The sequence below is a fragment of the Bactrocera oleae genome, chromosome 3, assembly GCF_042242935.1.
Source record: "Bactrocera oleae isolate idBacOlea1 chromosome 3, idBacOlea1, whole genome shotgun sequence".
Taxonomy (NCBI): domain Eukaryota; kingdom Metazoa; phylum Arthropoda; class Insecta; order Diptera; family Tephritidae; genus Bactrocera; species Bactrocera oleae.
Window position 1 is genome coordinate 91,386,216 of NC_091537.1, and position 22,001 is coordinate 91,408,216.

The 22,001-nt window shown below is 32.9% G+C and overlaps 2 protein-coding genes and 5 long non-coding RNA genes across 10 annotated transcripts; 2 read left to right on the forward strand and 5 right to left on the reverse strand.

Annotated features, from left to right (window-relative positions):
• Positions 1–3,452: 3,452 nt before the first annotated feature.
• On the reverse strand, positions 3,453–4,900 carry LOC106625890 (uncharacterized). Its single transcript, XM_014245710.3, has 2 exons — positions 4,752–4,900; positions 3,453–4,690 (listed from the first exon to the last, which is right to left on the reverse strand). The coding sequence occupies exons 1-2, from the start codon at positions 4,800–4,802 to the stop codon at positions 3,626–3,628; spliced, it is 1,116 nt and encodes a 371-aa protein (XP_014101185.3). The 5' UTR covers positions 4,803–4,900; the 3' UTR covers positions 3,453–3,625.
• Positions 4,901–7,752: 2,852 nt separating this feature from the next.
• On the reverse strand, positions 7,753–8,391 carry LOC138856347 (uncharacterized). The gene is made up of 2 exons (XR_011395556.1): positions 8,249–8,391; positions 7,753–8,165 (listed from the first exon to the last, which is right to left on the reverse strand). It is a non-coding gene; the product is annotated as an uncharacterized lncRNA (long non-coding RNA).
• A 1,037-nt stretch (positions 8,392–9,428) lies between these two features.
• Positions 9,429–9,927, reverse strand: LOC138856007 (uncharacterized). The gene is made up of 2 exons (XR_011395162.1): positions 9,841–9,927; positions 9,429–9,777 (listed from the first exon to the last, which is right to left on the reverse strand). It is a non-coding gene; the product is annotated as an uncharacterized lncRNA (long non-coding RNA).
• A 1,403-nt stretch (positions 9,928–11,330) lies between these two features.
• Positions 11,331–12,579, reverse strand: LOC106622189 (uncharacterized). Its single transcript, XM_070107213.1, has 3 exons — positions 12,556–12,579; positions 12,345–12,458; positions 11,331–12,271 (listed from the first exon to the last, which is right to left on the reverse strand). The coding sequence occupies exons 1-3, from the start codon at positions 12,562–12,564 to the stop codon at positions 11,477–11,479; spliced, it is 918 nt and encodes a 305-aa protein (XP_069963314.1). The 5' UTR covers positions 12,565–12,579; the 3' UTR covers positions 11,331–11,476.
• A 2,402-nt stretch (positions 12,580–14,981) lies between these two features.
• On the reverse strand, positions 14,982–16,690 carry LOC138856344 (uncharacterized). 2 transcript variants are annotated; one of them, XR_011395551.1, is made up of 4 exons: positions 16,619–16,648; positions 16,490–16,539; positions 15,346–15,631; positions 14,982–15,278 (listed from the first exon to the last, which is right to left on the reverse strand). It is a non-coding gene; the product is annotated as an uncharacterized lncRNA (long non-coding RNA). The 2 variants fall into 2 exon arrangements; XR_011395550.1 differs by lacking the exon at positions 16,490–16,539 and having other exon boundaries at positions 16,619–16,690.
• LOC138856345 (uncharacterized) lies at positions 15,627–16,488 on the forward strand. The gene is made up of 2 exons (XR_011395552.1): positions 15,627–16,100; positions 16,164–16,488. It is a non-coding gene; the product is annotated as an uncharacterized lncRNA (long non-coding RNA).
• A 133-nt stretch (positions 16,691–16,823) lies between the features above and the next one.
• LOC138856346 (uncharacterized) lies at positions 16,824–19,365 on the forward strand. 3 transcript variants are annotated; one of them, XR_011395554.1, is made up of 4 exons: positions 16,824–16,908; positions 16,963–17,049; positions 18,159–18,836; positions 18,915–19,365. It is a non-coding gene; the product is annotated as an uncharacterized lncRNA (long non-coding RNA). The 3 variants fall into 3 exon arrangements; XR_011395553.1 differs by having other exon boundaries at positions 16,846–17,049; XR_011395555.1 differs by lacking the exons at positions 16,824–16,908; positions 16,963–17,049 and adding an exon at positions 17,056–18,091.
• The last annotated feature ends 2,636 nt before the right edge of the window (positions 19,366–22,001 follow it).

Consider the following 22,001-nt stretch of genomic DNA (forward strand, 5'->3'; position numbering starts at 1 on the left):
GTCGTGCTTTCATTAATTACTTGTTCGCGTTATGAATAATGAAAATGAAACACCACAGCATTTTCCTTTAATTTGCCTCTAATTGTTTAACGGTTGAATTATATATAGTCAAACTTTTGTATTGCTTTCTCTAGATATCCGAAAAACAAATTAAGGTTACATGCGTCATTTATGAAAGACCCAAATAGAGCAGTAATTCATTTATATAAATTTTTAATTGATACTAATTTTCTCGACAAATTTGAGGCAGATTTAGTTGTACTATTAAATCGCCATAAACAGACATTTATTTCCAATATTTTTATACCCTGAACAGGGTATATTTTTAACCCCCAAAAGGAAACGTCGTAGACCCTTTAAATTATATGGGTCCAAAATTTTCATTCAAACATTTTTTTTGTACAAAACATTTTTTTGTGTTCTTTGAGGAAAAATATTGTCGGTTTTTTTTTATTTCTACTCAATGTGAAAAATTTTGGAGTTATGAATTTTAAAAATTTCAATGCTCGAAAAAAGTAACTTTCAACATTTGCATACACTAAGAAAAGTATTGTATTATACAAATAATTAGTCGGCATATTATTTACGATTTTTTCTCAGCTTTCAAATTAGATATACGTTAAATTTTCTTAGCGGTTTTTATAAAGAAAAGAACATGAAATGACCTATATACATATATAAATAATCAACGTGCCGAGCTAAATCAATTTAGACCTGTCCGCCAGTATATGCGCGAAATAGTCTCACAGTTTTTGAGAAATGGAATAACCGACCGATTAAACTCAAGTCTTTGTATGAAAAAATTTTACATTTGCCAAGCTATCTGCACGCAATTTGGCATAAATTATTATTCAAGGCATCGTTACAATCAGCAAAGAAATTTTTCAGATCGGACCACTGTAGTTTATAACTGCCGTTTAAATTTTGTTTTTGTAAAATTAATGGAATATAGCACACTAGTAAGATAGCAAAAAATGTGTTTTAACAAAGTATCAACAAACGAATTACCAGATCAGTGTTCGGTTTGAATACCCCTAATCTAATTATGAACTGATTTCCATCAGCACAATTTCACAATCTTCGTTAAAAAATTTTAAAGATATTTCTGCCAATTTATTTACGCATTGAAATGTTTAAGTATTTCCATGTCTTGTCTGATTTTTTCACACATCGAATTATTATACTTTTCAATACCTTGGGTTTTTTGGTGGTGAGTTTATGTCATCGTAATATACGCTTATAGCTCTTAATAACTAACAGACCAAAAAGGATATTGAACATTTTCTAACAAATATATTTTTTTATATTCTCAAACCTGCATCGCAAACATGGCGGCAAATAAAACATTTGTTATTTTAAACGCGTCTTTCATCTTATAACCTTTAAATGTTTTTTTTTTATAGTTATTGAAAGATTTCTGCTTTTACTACTTCACGCTCTAGTTTATAACTAAATTTCATGGTAATCAAATGTATATAGTACATCTATAAATTTATTCGATTTTAGTGGTTTATATAAAAATATTCTTACATTAAATACAAGGTCGGTCCGATAAGTACTTAGCCGCACCGCCCAATGGCGCCACTATCGTATTTGCTGTCGTCATGGTTAAGTTGCTCGAATCAAGTTTCGAACTGCTGCTCTACGCACTCTATTCTGTATTTGCAATGTACTAGTGATTTCGGTTTTCAAACTTGAAAAAGTCACCTGTCGGGCAGAAATGTGAAACGAAATAAATGGTTTGTATAGCAGTGGTTTTCGGATTTGAACCCCTCCCTTAGAGCCGTTGAAAACAAAATTCGAAATTTATTTTGCAGAGTTCTAGAAAATGTATTTTTCAGGCGTGTTAAAAACGTTGAAACATCGCTGGGTTTATCGGCTTCAATGGAAGCTATGTTAAGAAATAAATCGTAATTTTCTCAAATTTTTCGTTTTGTCCCATATTAGACTACAAGTATAAGTGGTTCCAGCATTATACAATAGTTCGCTAAACATCTACGATAGAAATTCGAAGTATTGAATTTTAAATCAAAAGCTAATAAGTGTTGTTATACTGCCTCAAGTTGCGGTTCTCAGTTTATTGAAAAAGTTTACACTGAATTTTTATATTTACTCAATTGGCCTTCGATATATCCATATTGTCATATTTATATAATATATAAACTTTTAATATAGGGCTAATTTTGAGTTGTTTGAAATTATATAGGATTGTTGTGGAAGGATTTTACTTATTATCTTGGAACGATCATATAAACTTTTGACTAACTAATATGTATTAAAATATTTTTAACGTATTTTTAACGTTACTATAAAGATATTTATTGCACTTATAATAGTTTCAAAGAACACCGCAGTATATTTTAGTAAAGTTTATGGACTGTGTTCATTCCGGGCGTATGCGTTTATAACTATGTATAATCTAGTTTTTACTTTACAGTGTAAAACAATATCTAGCACAGCTTATATTTAAACATTGAAGTGGGTTGATTGATATATTACTTTCTGTGACGATGGATCCCCCTATCCCAAATCAACGGTTTTAATGAAAATATGGGTTGTGTTACAGCCAACTAATAAAGGAAAATTTTAGTATTCCACAAAAAACTATGTAGAGAGCGAGTATTTGTTTAAGCGACAACATTTCAACCATTTCTCACTTTCAATAATTTATTAGGGGTATTCACACCAGCTTTGTTAATTCGTTAGTCGTTATTTGGTAACTGTTTACGTGCATTTTGTTTTTGTAAAATTAACAGATTATCGTTCTACTAAGTAACAAGCTTCATAAATTTTTTGTTACTTGGTAACATCAAATGAGCTGTTTGTTTCGCGTCGTAGCCTAAAAAGTTCATGTGAATAATTGCGAAAAAAATACGCTGATCGCTACAAAATTATTTTAGAAAAATGTTTCAAAAGTAAGTATTTAATAAAATTGAATCAACTGTTTTGGAACCAAATTTACCAGACTACTGAGATAGAGCAAAATGTATGTTCACTGTATATGGTTTTAACGAAGTATCAACAATCAAATTAGCAGATCAGAGTTCGTTCTAAATACCCCTATTATTTTCCAGCTTTTTTCTCTACTTTTCGACATGCTTATAGGTACTTCTTACTATACATATTTACAATATATCTGAGAGGAGTATAGAATTGCGATTTTTCATCAAATTGACAGTCACCTGGGGATGGTATAGAAGCCGTTATCTAATTTGTGTCAGAAGCGGGCGGGCTCGCTAGTAAAACTAAATATATATTATTGATATAATATATTATATTATTTATTTTGTGTTCTATGGTACCGAGGGAGTAATAAGTGATATCAAATCTTAGCATTGGATATTTTGATAAATATTTATCTTATATATATTTTAAGTTAGATAGCAGAGTCATAAAGTTACTGAACACAACAAATGAACGGCAAAATAAAAATTAATAAGTGCTCGCAAAACTCCTGATAAAAACATAGTTTATTAATGAAATAAATAAGTAGTTAGACATACAAAACATATTTTCTTATTCTCAATTTAAGATATTTTAATTAGTTTGCAAAAAAAAATAAAAAAAATTTCTTATATTGGACTAAATTTGATATCATTTTTGCGCGTTTTAATATCAAAACTGTTTAGTTTAGCCAAAATTGTTTAAATATGTCAAAGTGTTCTTTAATTGTCGCTGTCATTGTGGTATTTCCAACGAATAACTTAAAATCACTTTCCGAGTGCACTTTCTGTGCAAGGCAAAATATCTTATCCATAATATTAATATGCCACGATGAGTTTTCTTCATCCCTTTCTTGATTGATTCTTTGAAGCTTCTGGTACATAAGTCTTCCTTGCATACTTCCATCAAAAATCTCGTAGCTTTCAATATTTCTCAGCATTGCGGACAAATCGGATATCTCAACCTTATTCATGGGATCTGATGCTTTCAATTTGCTTTCCACGACTATTTTCGAATCACGTACAAGAACCTCAGCAAATGCGCGGGAAGCTGTATGGGCTGATTTTAAGGCAAACTCATGTTGGGGAATTACACATGAAATCTCTTGATTTGCTTGTTTCTTCTGCCTTATTGGTGCACTGGTGGTGTAACTTTGATACTGTGCTCTCTTAGATTTCGCGTAATCCAACCAAAACTGCTTAAACACGTCGAAGTGTTCGCTAATTTCTTTTTTAAATGTGATTTGGTCAATCAAATTATCTGTAACTCCCTGTTCTTGAGCTCTTAGCACACTACATACAACGCCTTCAATTATTTTATCCAACCAAGCCGTTTTACTTTCGATCGCATTGGAATTAGAAGTATTGGCGGCAATTTCGCCTAATGCATTGTATATTGGTTCGCCCTCCCATGTGGTATTGACTTTACGAAAAGCTCTCATCATAATGAAGAAATATCCGATGCTTGTTTCTTTATCCGTATACATCGCTTTTACTTCCCTCAATTTCGTTTTACTAACGTTTCTTGAGTCGCGAACCAAAACTTTAGCGAATATTTTATAAGCCTTTTCCAAAATTTTTGGTGGGGTGCTAGTTAAACTAATTGTAGCGCATAAATTGTCACTCGTTTTAGTTGCCACTTCCTCCGAAGAGTGCAATTGGTCCGCATATTTAATGTCCCTTACTAATCCATCCTCCTCCGAGACGAACAAAGTGCTAAATGTCAATAGAGGATGTGCTGCCGCTAACTAAAAGGAGCAAAAATATTACTTTTGATTTTCCACAATAAACTACAAAATATATACAAACCTCCGTTACAAGCAAGCCTATCATTACAATAAATAATCTGTGCCCCAACATTTCCAATGTTTTCTCACTTACAGCATGTATTTTCACTTCTGCTGTGAATTGTGAAGACTCACTGACTGATACTGAGCTTCTTGCGGTGCTCAACTAGCGTTTTATATCATTCACATTTATTTAGGAGGACTGCATAGTACTCGCAGTTATTAATTACTAAAAATTGTGTTCTTCTTAATTGATGCTCTGTGATAACTTTGTATTTTCCGGGGTTTCTTTCCATGAATTCCGCAGTATCAGTTTCACAGCTGAAATTTTGTCACTTTTATAAATATTTATAATGTGGATGACAGAAATTAAAACAATTCCAAGTATTTTTCACTACGATTAGAATAAAAATTAATTAAGAATAGCCTAACAGGAAGACATACTTGGAAAACTTTAATACAAATATTACTAATAAGTAGGAAACAAAATAGGTTACATGTATTAAAATTGTCATAATAGTGTACAAGCTTCGGTTGTATATTGAGCCAGACCATTCCTTTTCGAAAAATGAAGTCACAAGTTCTCCGTTTTTCAAAGTTAACCTTCAAAATGGTAATATTACTTATACCTTCGATTTTCGGGGAGTGAAAGCGCATTCACATTGACGATGCCATCACTTCAAAAATTGGTTTAAATATATTGAAACATAAAATTTTAATTTATTTTCAAATTCGACTTCGAGATTTTATGAATCTTTATTAAATTTTATTTATTGATTTATACAATACATATTTTTGGTACAGGATGACGTCATAGTTAGTCTACTCTCTGATTGTTAATCACTTTTTTTTCAAAAATTCTAATGATATTTCATTTTATATGGTCTCGTGTGTATGAAAAATGTATATAATTTCCATTTTACCACTAAAAGATGGTTAAACAAGGGGATCCAATTGGATCTTGTTGTTTTGTTTGTAATATACAAACTGGTGGTTGACCCTATTGTAGTATAAATCCGTTTACCATTTGTTTTTCTAATATCAATTTCGGCGCGCGTATTATATGAATAATTTCTAACCCTTATTTTGGATCTTCTTTTTGTTGTATTAATATTCCGTATATTCCCGGCGTTTTTAGTTCCGACTCGTCTTCTAGTGGTGACGATTGGAGTTCGTATACAAATGGTACCGGTATAAACTTTATCTTTGCTTCAGTATCGTTTGGATTTGAGGGTCTTGGCTACAACATTAGTTTCTGCCAACGTTTGTTTCGCTGCCTACTGTAAAATAAGATCGATGGTTATCAATCTTCATTAAAATTATTTTATTTTTATTTTTTTTTTACCTGTAAGGCTAGTAAAAACAACAACAAAGCTCTTACTTGGTGTTGACTAGACATTATATGTACCTATTGCTTGTTTCACTTGTAGCATATAGTGAATAAGAACAATAAGCATATTGCGTTGTACATATGTATAGTTTTATGAATTTTGCAAAAAAATACATTATCACAGATTTTAATAGTAATAAAGTATATGGTAAATTTCAAATTTAAATCAATCGAATGCATTGTATAGCATGACAAAAAAACTTGAAATATATGATTTGTTACGGCTTATACATATATATATTATATAGATAAGAAGTCTTAAAATTTCAAGAACTTTATATACCAAACCATTGGGGTATAAAGGACATAGAATATTGCTACTGTATATATTACACTTTATTTGGAAAATAGAGCATTTGTACCCAATTACTTAAAACTACTTCCTCTTATATCAGCGCGGTTCTAGATATTGTTCCAGCTCTGGTGGTAGCTGAAATATATTATTAATGTATATATGTACACCGATTGCTTGAAGAAACCGATTCGTTTCAATAGTTTTAGGATTTAACTTTTGCTATTCAGTCCCTTGTGTTTGATTTTTTTTAAATTTTGATTGTTGAGCTGTTTCGATATGCTTAATTAATTCTTTGTCAGATTTCGGTATATAATTTTTTCCATGACAACTGAAGAATGTGATAGTTGTTCTGATTTGTTCGGTTTATTCAATCCCTCGACCGATTTTGAATCACTAAGTATTTTTTGCTCTGAGTTAGATTTTTCAAACTTCTGTTGTTTTCAATCTTCTACCAAGTCTTAGTTTTACGAAATTTCCTGTTTCGGTGTGCTTAATTGACACTTTATCATATGTCGCTATTTCTGACAATTGTTGTTTTTGATATTCTACCAAGCGTGGTTCTTAAGCATTTCTAGCTGAGATATGCATAAAAGGCGTTTTATCTTTCCTTTCTAATTGCCTCAATGTATAGTTGAGAGATCTCGCTATTTTAAGAAATTTTCCAAAAATTTGCAATTTTGCAGTTGGATTTTGCCTTGAAACAATTGGAGAAGCTGGTAGTTGTTCTGATATTTTCAATTTAAGTGAATCCTTGGCAATTTTAAGATTTCTTTTAGAATTCGGAACTTGCTTGTCTTTCAAGTTTTTGTTTTGAAAATATTTTTGCTTTGGCTCTGGTTGTTGAAGTGTTTTTCTAATTGATTCTTATTGTTCATAATTTATTTTGTGCTGATGCCTTTTCTTACTTTTTCTGATGCTTTTATGAAATATAGTTTTAGTATAGATTTGGAGAACTATAACTTTAATGAAATAGTTGGGCAAGCAAGAGTGTTCCAAAAAAACTATAATATATTTTCAATGGAAGTAATTTCAATTTTTATCTTACCTGTGTAGCCATCGCGGCCGCAAGCAATATGTTTTTGCATTTTCGTACTGAACTTCTATAGCAATTCTCAAACCTTTAATACATTTTGTAAAACTCTTAATTACATTTCATAGTTTTGATTTTTCAAAGGTTGTACATTTCATAATGTATAAACTTGAAAATTGCCTTCTCTAAATAAAATATAATGGAGGGACTATCTTAACAACTTATCATTTAAGGCTCTGTTGAGTAAATTCTACTATAACAATTTGTTAAACAAATTTAGCATACCAAATAAATTACCTCCGTGGAGATTGGGAGAGTTTTGGAAAACTAAGTGACACTTTTATTCAATCAGATCACAGCGCTAATGATTTTTTTCATATCCATTTGTTTGTACTTTCTACTTCTGTTAAGCTCCATTTCAATTAAGAGCAAATCTTATTTTAAATTGGCTAATACGCTTATTTTGCATTTATTTAAAAATTTAATTGGCACCCTTTACATTTTGGCCACTATTTACTTGTAGATCAGGAAATTATTATGGCGCTGGATCATCATTTAGTGCTACTACAATGGCCTGTTGTGGCTGATCCTTAGCATTTTGAGCATATGTTAGAGGAGTTGCGACCATTTGTTGTGGTTCAGGATCACGATTGAAATATTTCATACGTCGACCTAAGCCATTGTAACCACCGGGAAGGCCGGCAAATTGTGCAGCTACTAACTGGAAAGAGAAAAGGCTATAAAGTTAATTTTGCAGTGAATAAATTATAGCTACCCATATTTATATATATATATACTATATACCTGTATAGCCACCATAACTCCGATCAAGGACAACATCCATTTCTGTGCCATTATTCACAACTTCCTTGTAGATTGTGTATTTTGTAACTGTTGTAAAAAAGTGTTGAACTGATACTGACCAATATGTCACCTATTCAGCATTTTATATAGTTTGCTTAGCTCACGCCTTATAAAAGTGTTGAATGAAGCTGATTTTTTTTTTATGTTACACCGTTAAAATTAAAATTTCTCCATCACGGTAGGTCATTAATGAAAACGTTAACGCTTCAACACAAAGAAGTCACTTCAAATTTGAATGTAGATTGCAATTTTTTGACTGACCTGAGAAGTTTCTTAAGACTTGAAAATGAAATTACATCGAGAAGATAAAATAAATGGCAAACAAATTTTTTTGGAAGCATTTCAGAGTCTGAAAACTCTGATCCACATTCACATATTGTTTGCCGGTAACCCATATTTCGTCCCTATTCTTAGATTAAAATCCTCGCTCGCCTTATTGAAAGGTTAGTGTTGCGTTAGCGCGATGTCAGCTTCTGGATAAAATCAAAAGTATTTATTTTGACAGGGGTTGCCAAGCGGTAGACAATGGCGAACCTGCGATAGTTTTGCGACTATTGGAAATCTCGAAAAAAAATCATTAGCTGCCATAGTCGCTTGCAGCTGCTTCCATTTGTTGGACAACAATAAGGCGTCTATAAAAATTGGGACGACAGCCAAGTTCGGCCTCTAGCGGAGATGATAACTACAGAGGATTCTCGCATATCTTTTAATATTTGGAAAGCATTAACCATAATCAGCTCTTTCACAAGCTATGTTATGTATATTCGGCACAGACCATATCTATCAGACTATGTTTCATATACATTTCATTTGTATTATGCCCTGTGTTAGTTACGGTATGATGGAATCTTATGTGGTAGGAAAATGTGAGGAAACTACTACTTAGAATCCTTTGTAAAACCAACGAATGGCCACTATAACATTAAATAGCAATAAAAAAGTAAAAGTAGAATGTACAGTACTTGAAAATTGTTTTATCAAAAAACTGTGGGCGAAATACAATCGGAGTTAAAGTATAATTTAAAAGTTTTGTGCCCATTTCCAATCAAATTGCTTTCGAATGGATTATAGGACACCAAAACACCTATATTTTTTTCGAAATACAATACAGCTTCAGATATACAACTTCGTATATATTACATACATTATATTTGAAATAAAAAAAATATCATAATTTATTTGGTTTGGAAAATATATATTTTTAAATGTCATTGCCCAAGCTAAATTCTGAAAGTGGGGGCTTCTTTAATTTTTTTTTTAGTCTTTAGACCTACATGTGGATCAGATGTGTTGCTACACTTAGATGTGAGCTGGATTTGGCTTTGGCTCTGGTTCTGTTTTTTCTACTATTGAGTTGATTGGTTTAATTGAATTTGTACTTATTGGGTTTAATCGTATAACTGGTTGGTTAACATATTCGATATTTAATAAAATTGTCGCATCGGATTTGGTCCTTGAGATACCACAAACTGTAGAAGACAACAAATAATTTTAATTACCTCATATCTTATATTTTTATATTTTTTCCTAACCTGTACGACAAGCCGGCCAACAAGCCACTTTATTGCATGTCTCTGCGCCATCAGTTAGTCGCCTAAAACTTTCATTGGCATTACATAAAGTAGCACTGACGTTTTATAATTTTCAATTAGCATGTTATATCATTTTTCAAATATGAATGGTAAAGTTTGTAATTTTAATTACCATGCCCTAACCGGCAAGCTAGTAAAGTATTTCTGCTTTTTTTTTAAAATAATTGAAAGGGTGTTCGTTTACGGGTGCTTTGACAGCGATTTTCGTTTCCAAGTACCAATTGATTACATCTTTGTGCTTCAGTATTTGGAGTAATTATATTATAAAATGTTTGTTTCCGGAAGAATATATAAGTATGAAGATCAAAAAGGTAATATAAATATATAACAAATAATAAAAGTATCATTTTAGAATGCCACCTTAACTCGGTTGTAAAACAGGCGCAATAGAAACACAACCATTGAAAGTACTTTCTTAACGGTTTCCAAAATAAAACTGAAGAGTTGAGCATCTGATACAGATATTCTTTTCAATTGCAACACTACTGCTATATACAACACAGTCTAATACCAAATTTTTTAAATGTGTATTCGATTTATTCACGCTACCATGTGAAAAATTTTTTTTTTAGAAATGTAGTTTTCAAGAAGAAATGATAAATCGAATAAATTCCTGCCGAGAGCCCCAATTTTTGACAACGACGAATATTCTCTTCCTAAGCATCAAGCGTCTCAGACTTATCGCCGTAGACTAGCGATTTCAAAAATTGTCTAGCTTTACTTAATCGCACGATTTTGGAGACCACCACAGACCGGCGATCCAAGGCGATAGATAATGCGCTCACCAAAAATTTGCTTTAATAAATTGATTGTTTCTTTGGCTGTATCGCTTATCGGAACCAAAGGGCTTGTGGATCGACGCAGCCAATGTGGTTAAGGTTTTTTTTGCGTATTTGAGTTGGGTATTTCTTCATAAGTAAAGTAAGTATATATAATAGCACCACCTTGCATTTGGCACTTTAGAGAATGTGTCATAAATTCAGACCAATTCAAAATTGATTCTGGACAACCTGACACATAATGCCACAATTATAACTATATTAATTATTATGGAATCACATACAAGAAACAAAAATTTGTAAAACTATAACTAGGTTAGGTCAGCAACTACTTTACATATTCTAGAATGTTCAAAACTAGATTTGAAGTTACTTGCTGAAAGGTCTGAAGTAATAAACACCGCTTAAAAAAATTCCAAAAATTCCTAGCAATCAGTATAACGCGATATAAAACAATTTTATTACAAATTCATATTTGCATACTGAACCTGCATTAGCGTATCAAGCAAGCAGATGTTCTAGCACGAGACACGATGTTAGCAGCATTCATTAATCATATTCATTCGTGGCGCTTACTTTTCATTATAAGTGGGCAATTAAAAATTAATTAGATGTAAGTCTTTTTCATATAAAAACTAATTTCTCGCAAAGTTAAAGTTCAAAGATGTTTATTGAAATGATAATTATGAAAAATTGAATTAGAAATTCTACAGTCGTAAGTCGGCATATAATATTTATTCTAAATATAGCATACGAGAGATCTACCTATATAAGCGTCTATTATTTATAGTTGTTTATTACTGGAAATATGTCCAAAACTCATCGAACAAATCCCATTGGTCAACAGTTTTGTCCTTGTTAAACCGTTTGCTTAGCTCGACTAATCCGGCCTCTGTGAGTCGCTCCCACGGCGATAGCGTAGCCACAAACTGATTGAATGCTTTGCCAAATTTGTCGAGAATTGCAACTGTTTCATCGTACAGCTTGTGGCGCATATCCAGCCAACCAACTTTTTTGAGGGCTGCGACCATTTCTGGTGGCTCATTCACAGGCTCATCAAGCACATCATTCAGTTCATGAACAATATCTGAGGCATCATCTAAGTCATCGGATTCTATGTCAAAAGCATCCAGTTCTTTTAGAGTAGCCTTTATTGCAATTAGTCTCTCTTCAAGATCGTCACTCTTTTCGGTTGAGGTTTCAAGTTCAACAATAATTTTTTTGATGACGTCACGTGTTTTACCCACGTAATGTTTCGAATACTCAGTCATGAGATTGTCGGTAAATACAGATAATTCTTCACGCCTTTCACTTAAGCTCAAACGTATCTTCGGTGTAGTTGTACTCGGGGTTGTGCTCTCTACGCTTGATTCGGTTGATTCGGCTACTGTTGAATGTTCTACGCGTTGTGTCTCCTGCGCTGAATCCGAAGAAGCAACCGAAGTATCCACAAACATATTTCCTTGCAAAAGTGAGCTGGAAGCACTATCATCCTTCGAGGAGTCGCTTATACTATTTGAAATGTCCGATAACTCATCGGAGGCGCTGAGGCTGGTGGGACGATAAGCATGCTGAATTCGCGACTCTGTCAGCTGTAAAGCACAACAAAAACATTATATAATAATTTTTTGTTTTTGTGACATAATTTTGTGCGACCTAACGTACCTGGATTGCTGCGCAGGCGGAAAATACCACAAAAATGCCCCAGAATTCCACCATTGTTGCTATAATCTCTGCTAATCTTAGATGCTTCTTTCGTTGCGAGTGTGTTTTCAACAACTGAATAGGCAGGCAATAAATACGGAATTTTATATAGCATCATAAGTGCATTCATCATTATTAGTCGTAAATATTTTATTTTCTAACACATAAATACCATTTCCATTTAATTTGCGGTGGCAATGCGCGCTTTGATAAAAACCAGTTTTGCTACGATTTAGTTTTTCTCGATACTCGCATGATACTGACATTATCAGTATCAGAAATTGGCTTTATGCATATGAGGGCGTACTTGTGTATAAATCGATTTAAAACTTGTTTTCTATGAATTGCTGGGTGGAATATCTGTAGCTAGTTAGAAATCAGGTCCATTTACTGCGTATGAGGGATATCCCCATACTCCTAAGATACTCATCTATGTCATCATGTTACTACAATGTTGCTAAAGATTCAATTAACAATTACACACACATGATCCAATTAACAATTAATTTACATGTAACATTCGACTAACATTTCTGAACTGCGAGCAAATTTTTCAGGTTTGTTACTTTAAAGAAATCACATGAAGCAAAAACTGTATAATATCATGGATGGGTCGCAGTTCGTAGCCTAACTCGATAAATTTGACCGTGGCGATGGCAAAGATATGGGACAATCTTTTTTTCACAATTCGGCATATTACAGCACTGTGCCAAATGTCCTTCTCCAGGTAGCTAATGTAGAATCCTAGAAAATGGTGGCCATCCCTTTTTCCGCCGGTAGTATAGTCTCCGTCATCTACAAAGCTGTTTCGCCAGTGAAATCTATTGCTTCAACGGAAATTGTTACGAAAGGACGCATGAACTCCATCCGTTTGCGCCTAAATAAAGAAAAAGGCTTTGTGAAGTGGTCTCACGTTGCTCTTGTTATTTCGAGTGAGGACACACTGTAATAATCGCGGGGAAATCTTTCTCATGCGCAATATTTTTATTATTTTCAATCGCAGTCTGTCAATAGAAGATCCTGAATTTTGGTAACGTTGGACTCCGTGAAAGACGCTTTTCATCGCAGTAAAAAAAGTCACTGTCTACAGCAATAAAGCGCTCCTTAATTTCACTGCGCGATTCACTTATCAAAACAATGATTGAATCAGCGATCAATATTGCTCATGCTTCCAAAACTCGCGGACATGACGCGCACAAATAAAACTATAGCGCCGATTCGGCTGAAATTTTGTCGTTAACCGTCAACGTGATTGTATTGTAGTTATGAATGAGAATGGTGTTAACTTATCGTCGTACCACCCACATCTGAATATGATTTTCAAAAAGTTTAATTGTTATATGTTTTATAGACTATACACGATTATGCGATGCATATCTAACAAATTTTTTATATATTGATGGAGACTTCTCTTGTGACTTCTTAGCATATATAGTTCTGCATGCTCTGTGTCTTAAATCTACCACAAATAATACAGCATTATACTACTAATAATATATTTTGCATATATAGGAACTTTTACTGAGCTTTATTGGCTATTAACTTAGATCAATGGTAAATATATTTTATATATGCATAAGTGCATAGCAATGTTACTCATACGACCTGGTATCTTGGTGATAAATTTCGTAAATATACAAGTAGATTAATAGCTGTATTCAAAACAATAAAATGAAAGTGAAAATACAATAAAAAACGGAATTAGTGATTTCGAAAATTCAAATAGTTCTAAAATATTATTATATTTTTATAAGTTGAAAGTATTAATTTTTTATCATTATATGGATTTAGTTGAAAAAAAATTTTATGAAATTAGTTCTACTGTATTTGACAGAACTTTGTTCTTTATACCACATAAACATTACAAGTATTATTTGAAACTCAGAAAATATTATGATTTTCAAGATTACATAATTTATAAAATTTTAATTAACTATAATCTTTAGAAATTTGAAGCCATTAAAAAACAGTATAGCCGATTACGATACTTTATATTAACATATTTTACTTCACCTTTATAAGGACTTGCGAAGAAACCTATTAAAAATATCTTTAACAACCATTAGTGAAATTTGATTGATTGAAAACCTCACCTTTCTTGCTTGGTTCAAAATAGTTCAGTAAATAGTATTTTATTATTTAGATTGCAAAAAATCAAAGAATTCACGATCTCCTTTAGTTTTGAAACCTTATTTAGAACTTTAACCAGCCTGCAGTCATTCGCAAGCTTCATTTACCGTTACACTTGCAGATCGCCGAACTCAATTATAAACAGCCTTATCTTATACAGTCCACAAGTTCTTCGCGAAATATTGCGAAACTAAGCTGTAAAGCTTTTTGGTAGTATTAAAGCTTTTCTTAATTTGTAATATATTTTAAATGCTTTATGTTTATTTGCTGTTCAAAAACCCTGCATGAGCTTAAGTTATTGACTGAGCGATTGAATATACTGGTATTGAGGATGTACGACACATGAACTAAGTGAATGAAAATTGTTGAGCTCTAAAACTTATAAAATATTATATATGCATATTTTTGCTTTGTAATTTCTATCACTTGGATGCCTAACTTTTTGAATGCCAAATAACTCTAAAAATATTTAATTATATCTAATATGTATTTATTTTGAATTTTCTAACAATTGTTTAAAACTAATTTAATATTATGCATAGTATTATTTTTTAAGTACGACAGCATTCAGTCTTGTCCCGCACTGCTTGAGTTCTCCTCTTGTGGCCCACAGTTGCAAAGTATGTGATACAAATCTTTTTGCACCGAATTGGCATTGGCGAAATTCGTGAATGAACGCAGATTCGGATCGTTTTTGACATTGGCTGTGGAGACAGCGCTGACCGAATTGCTTATCACCACACCTTCGGGACGCGCCGCCGTCAGCTGCAGAGATTTTAGAAATTATAAGCATTTTTTTGTGTGAAATAGTTTATTTAGTTTCAAAAAATACCTTCAGTGACAGGCAGATGCAGAGTAGAAACACACAAGTCAGGGATTTATTCATGGTGAATTGATTTCTCTGTATTTTTTAGAGCTGCTGCGTGTAAGCTATCGTGGTGAACTGATGCAAATATTCCAGAGATGGAGCTTTTTATACACATGTAAGTTGCTTTTAATGAAATTATTTTTTTCAACAGAACTAAGCAGAAATTAGCCTTGTCATTGCAATCTCAAAATTCACAGAAACTAGCTTCCACTGATAGCGAGCAATAAAGATGTGCATCACACTCAGGTGTCTGTAAGGGCAACAGTTGATGCGATTATGATTGGAAATTCTCAATAATTGGCGCGATAACTGAGAATTATATTTCATGTAAGGTAAAATAAAGTACGCAAGCAACGGTATAGTAGTTAGGGAGATTTAAAAGCAGAAAATACCCTACTATTGAAGTTTTTAAAGTTGTAAACTGGCATGCAAATTATCAAAAGATTTTAATTGCATTCAAAGTATTCTTAGCAGTTAATGGGTGGGTTTATTTGCTTCTAACTTCTATGAGATACATGTGCTGCAGACATCAAAACCACAAGTATGACTCAGATATAATTTTTACTGTTATAAAAAGCTACTGCTAATATTTACATCTAACATTTGCTTATCAACACTGCTGGATATCACAACCACTGTTCAATACACGCACAAAAATGACGAAATTTATTCATCTGTCTTTAGTACTGTTAAGCATCTGCCTCTGCCTGCTGCTGCCGGTATGTATAGAGCAACTCCTGAGTTTTTTTTATAACAATATATAAGGACTTATTAATTTACAGTTAGCTGAAACACGACCACAAGAAATTACTATTAAAACATCGGTGAGCGCCTCCGCGACCGCGTCGGTGTATTACAGTGATGGCGTGCGTACTTTTAGCAATATTGCCACATCGAGCGTTGTACAGAATAACATTTTTCACATTCTGCTGTCGAGATGATGAAATGTGGACGAAAAACATATGGCATGAAGGCGCTTAGTGACTTAATTGCTGCAACTGAGACTTGTGAACTAATATTTTAACATAATTCAAAATTTATTATATATAAATAAATTTTTTTTTTATAAAATAATTTTATAAAAATTTTGTTAAGAACATTCACTCACTTAACATACTTGTATATTAAATTATTTCTGCTTAAGAGAGCCTCTTTGTACTTAACAGGATTACGAGTTTACATTGAAATAGTTAATAAATATGATTAAAAAATATATTTTTGTACTTAATTACGTTACCTTGTAAAAAATGTGTCAACTGGTTATGCTGCAAGCTTTCAAATGTTTCTAGCTGTACTATGTATATGAATTGATTGAATGTGAATCCATTATTTTTCCAAGAGATGGCCTAAGTATTCCTTATCTCGTTGTAGAAGTTACTCTAGATAAGATAGAAAGATAAGATTTTGAACTTATAAACTCTCAGACAGTTATCTGATTATTTAACTCAGTATTGTTGAAGCACGCATCAAAGATAGACACAATTTTTCTTCGATAATGGCGAAAACGCAATCCATACGGCTAATAATGTGAATAGTGATTATGGTCCTAATATTGTATTAGCTAATTACGGGCAATTTTAGGTTCTGGTAATTTCGTTCTGGTAATTTTGTTGTCGAAAATATCGAGAAAATAATGGAAATCCTCGAGTTCGACCATCATGTAAGCATGTAAGCACTATTTCGATTTCCAAGTAGTTAAAATTGCACAAAAAACCGTTTGGAACCGTTAAATAAGGCACTGTATATATGGATCAATCGTCCAGAAGCCACCAGCTGTGCCCAATTTGAGCGGAATTGTGTTCCCTGAGATCAACGCCAGACCACACACATCGATAGTGACTCGCCAGACGCTCCGGAAGCATATTTGTGAGGTTCTTATGTATAGATCTTATTATTCGGACCTCGAACCAAATGATTACTACCTGTTGCTGTCTGTGGCGTTGGTTTTGGTAGTGAAAGTTTCTACTTAATAGAAGCTTGATGAAATCGACTGCGCCAGGTTTTTGCCAATAAGAACGGCGGATTATGCAATTAGCTTCAAAATGGCAACAAATTATAGAAAAAAAACGGTGACTTTTTGACCTAAATCTGCTCATGCTAACTAAGCTAAATAAATTCTTCAATTTAATGCAAAAATAATGGATATCTGTTTAATATACCTTATGGGTAAAAAAGTAATAGATCTAGGCCGGAAATGATTTTGGCTGAATTTTTGAAATTTTCATTCGTAACCATGTAAGAATTCGTATTACAATTGACTTTCCCAAGAAGGTAGCAGCCACAGATTTCAATAGGCAAAGATTAAAACAGCAATGTCAGAGCAATGATCAGATTATTTAATATTATTCCCTGATCGTACTACTTGGCCGTTTATAAACCGCATAAATGTCGATGATGTTTGCGATCATTGTTAGATCGTGAAAATATAAGGAGTAGCTAAATAGGAATCTCAATAAACAGTACATGACTACACGACCTGAAGGGGTATACCATATATCCTGCAAAATAGCTGTGCAGACAGTAGAAGATGTGGCTTCATTCCATTGCCCTGTATTTTCATTCGTTATTTTTCCTCTCACTCTCACCCAAATTGTATCAAATGAAATATTGTGAATTCCGAAAAATCGTTATAGTTTATAAAATCGTTTTCGAACATATGTTACATACACATTTGGAAGGTTCAATGCGGATTTTCATGAAGTAAACTCAAGTTAGAAGGCGCATATATATAATATAATAAAATTTTGATATCTTCTTTTTTTTTGATAATAATGCAGTGCTCTTTGATGATGATTGCAAACCGCGTTTGGCAGATGCTTGTCCGAGCTTCTCCTGTTTTTTTTGCTGTTCGTTTTCGTGGTAAAAGTCTCTACCTAGTAGTTCCTTTTATCAGTACATCAAGGCATCCGTGTGATTGGGCATTAAATTAAACAACTGATAAGAAATCATTATCACCGCAATTAAATTTCAGCAGCTGTTGCATAAAGTATACTTCTTATAAGCAGTGCCACAAATTCAGAATTTAATAAACAACAATTATGGCAAGGGAAAATCAATCAGCAATCACTTATTAATAAATCCGTCATAACATTCCAGGGAAAGCTGCAATTTGTTGTTATTCCGCGAACAAATTTTGATGACTACGTGTTCTCTAACACATAAACACATGCATACACACACGCATACATTTGTAAGCATAGCAACGAATAGCAGCCTTTAGTATGCAACATGTATTTAAACGCGTATAAAACCGTTAAAGTTAAGCGCTCGTATGATTAGTTGTATTTGGCACTGCATGTGGTTCAGAAGCGTTTGTTGCTGATACAATACTTAGCGAGATAGCTTAGAACAACTATACATACGTACATATATACCTATATACTTGTACATATAATATATGCGTGCCTAAGATGATGAAATTCTGCGGTGTTATTGTATTTTTATACGTTTGCCTGGTATGATAGGCTGTGACATTTAAATATTTTATATTTATAACTTTTTATACAAACTTATGTTTTATTTATTTTATTCAGGCAATTCAGGCACGTCCGCAGGACATTGTTATAAGCACATCGGTGAGCGCAACAGCGGTTGCGTCGGTGGATCAGGCCAGCAATGTGCGTAGATTCAATAATGTTGCCACCGCAACTGCAGTGCAAAACAATGTCTATCACATTTTACTGCCGCAAGGATAATTAAATACTATTTTTAACATTACTTATAAGCGGGAAAGCGAAAAAAAACTCCTTTTTATGTTTTTATTTTTATCTTTTTAGCAAAAATGTTGATTCAAAATACGTAATTTATTAATAAAACTAGTAATTAAGTACAGTAATAAAAATATTTGTAAAAAATTAATTGTTAATTATTTATGATATATGTATTACTATAGTAAGTCGCAAAAGTATGCGTATATGTATGAAGAACACATAAATTTGTGCTACTAAACACAATTTAGAGCAGCTGAGTTTGCTGACCCACATATGACCTCGTTAAATTAATTGAAGGTGGTATTTTATTGCGACAAATACATTTGCACATGAAGCTTAGAAGCAGCTATTCGCACAAAAGTGCATATGCACGGGTATCTATATGTGTGTAGAGCACATGTATGTGTATGTGCAGGCATTTATATGTATGTGTATGAATATTTGTAGAAACTTTTCAAGGCACAATATCAAGTTCATTGCTTATGTACAAGCTCCAACTGCAACGTATTAAGTATTAAGCTTCAATTGAGCTAAGAAAATTCGCGTTGTCAATTGAGCTAAACAAACGGAGCGGAACGTTTCTTAAGCGTGGGTGACTTAGCTAATTTATATGGGAGATATACAGTATATGTATGAGTATGTATGCATTTAAATATATAGAAGTTCATGCCGAAATGTGTTATTGTCTTGCATCAACCGCAGAGTTTGTGATATCGTGGTTCAAGTTCAATGCCCGAATCAATTGAACTGTGAAATGCGAATTTAGCGAATCTGTTATTCGTGTGTTTGTACGTGTGGAATGGGAAAATGTTCGAGAAGATGATAAAGTTAACGAAAACTAGTAAGGAAGAGCTTAGTTCGGGTATAACCGAATATTTTTTACTCTAGCAACTTACAAGAGTCAAAGCCGGCGAAATACCTACAGGTGTCATTGGGGGCATAGAAATGGAAGGGCTGATTGTATTAATTTTTGACATTGCTCAGGTATACTATTTTCTAGTAATTTTATAAATATATAAACATATCGTATAAAGTCAACTGGGAGTTCGAAAATCTTTATATTTATTAAATAGGGACTAAGAGAAGTATTGATCCGATTGCACCCGCTTTTAACACAAGGGTATATGTTATTATCAAATTTCCTCGAATTTCAATTATAAATCTCACAGATTGAACGATGTTTTTAGCAAAGAGTCAGCCATATGCTCGTTTATACGATCGGTATCAGGCCGCTTGAATAGTTATGGTTCGATTTTGACAATTGATAGGCCTGAGATGGCATAACTGACAGGAAATATTCGTGCAAATTTTTATTCCGATACATTAATTAGTGCTTGATTAGTGCTGCAAAGTGAAAAAATCAAATGGAATTTTAAGTTATGTTATATGAGAAGTAGGCGTGGTTACAGTACGATTTCACTCATTTTGACACTGTTACATGGGAATTGGAAAATTCCAAGTACAAAATTTGGTTTCAATTGGTGTAGTAGAGTCGGATATATGTGATTTCACTTAAACCACGCCCATTTTCCAATTTTGACACCTGCTCCCATAAAGCCCTATTGTCTCTGACGCATTTCGTTACTGATTTATCACAGTTTTAGTACAATAGTTTTTAAAAAAAGTGTTATATGAGGAGTGGGCGTGGTTATCATCCGATTTAAAGCGTTAGGCGAACAAAAATATTATACTCTGTAGCAACATGTTGCAAGAGTATAAAAAGTTAATTGAATTCAAAAAAAAACTTTTGTTGATAAATTTAGAAAGTATTTTGTAAACATCTGGGGCAAATAGCATTGCAATTTAAAGTATTTTAAGTCAAAATATTAAAAATTTAAAATAAAAAAACCTAAAATAATATATCAACCGATTTTATTACCAAAAATTCAACCCACATCATCTTTTGATCACACTGATTACCCGGACTTACAAAAAAATATCGGTTTCAAAATGCCAAAACAACCATTACATTGCTTAATCTAAATATCCATCCACTTGCTATAAACCTCGGCTATGATGACCTTCCGTTTGACTATAGATGGCTTCAGCGATGGCTCTCCTCGGCGATGACTGTCCTCGTTTTTTGGTTTCAGTCCAATTTAGGACTGCCATTCGCTAGATAGTTGGACACTTTCGACGTCATATTCAGAAACCCGCGACTCATCACCAGTAATAATGCATTTGGTGAATGACATGTTCTCTGATGCCTTGTCAAGCATCATATGCATGCATTTTACCAAATTTGTATTTATGAATATAACTTTAATTAGCAATTATCACAATTACACCAGGTTTATTTTATGTGCGCTTTCCCACTAATTACTGGTTTCACTAGTACCGCAAACTGTAGTCTTGCTGCATACTGTTACACACACACATGTTCAAATATAATTGTACGTATGTCAAGCACGTGTTGAATACACTCCCTCTTGACTCGCATAGATCTTACACGAGACTCGTGGAAAATATATCAATAGTGTTATTTGATGACCCTGCTGGCAACTCTACCGCAAGTACAATCTCTTGGACGTTGACATTAACGTATTCGCTTTTATTCGTAAATAATATTTTCACTGTTTTTAATATATACTATCATAATAACTCATAAAAACCAACTATCTTATTAAGTTGATAGAAACCATCATAAATGTATACTAAAAGGAAACTTTAAAATTTTGACTAATTTTAATTTTTTTCAAAGAATTTAAGAACTAAAAGTATAAACTTGACCACCCTTAGCTTTAAGTGAAAGCTTGAATTGTCCTACAGGGTGCATTAGTTATATATTTGCATGTGTATAAGTAATTGTTCCACTCTTACTTTCAATTAATAGCTGCATAGAAAATTCCCAGCTGCTATTCCAAGATTTTAAGTGAGATTTAATAGTAATATTCCAAGTAATATTCACAA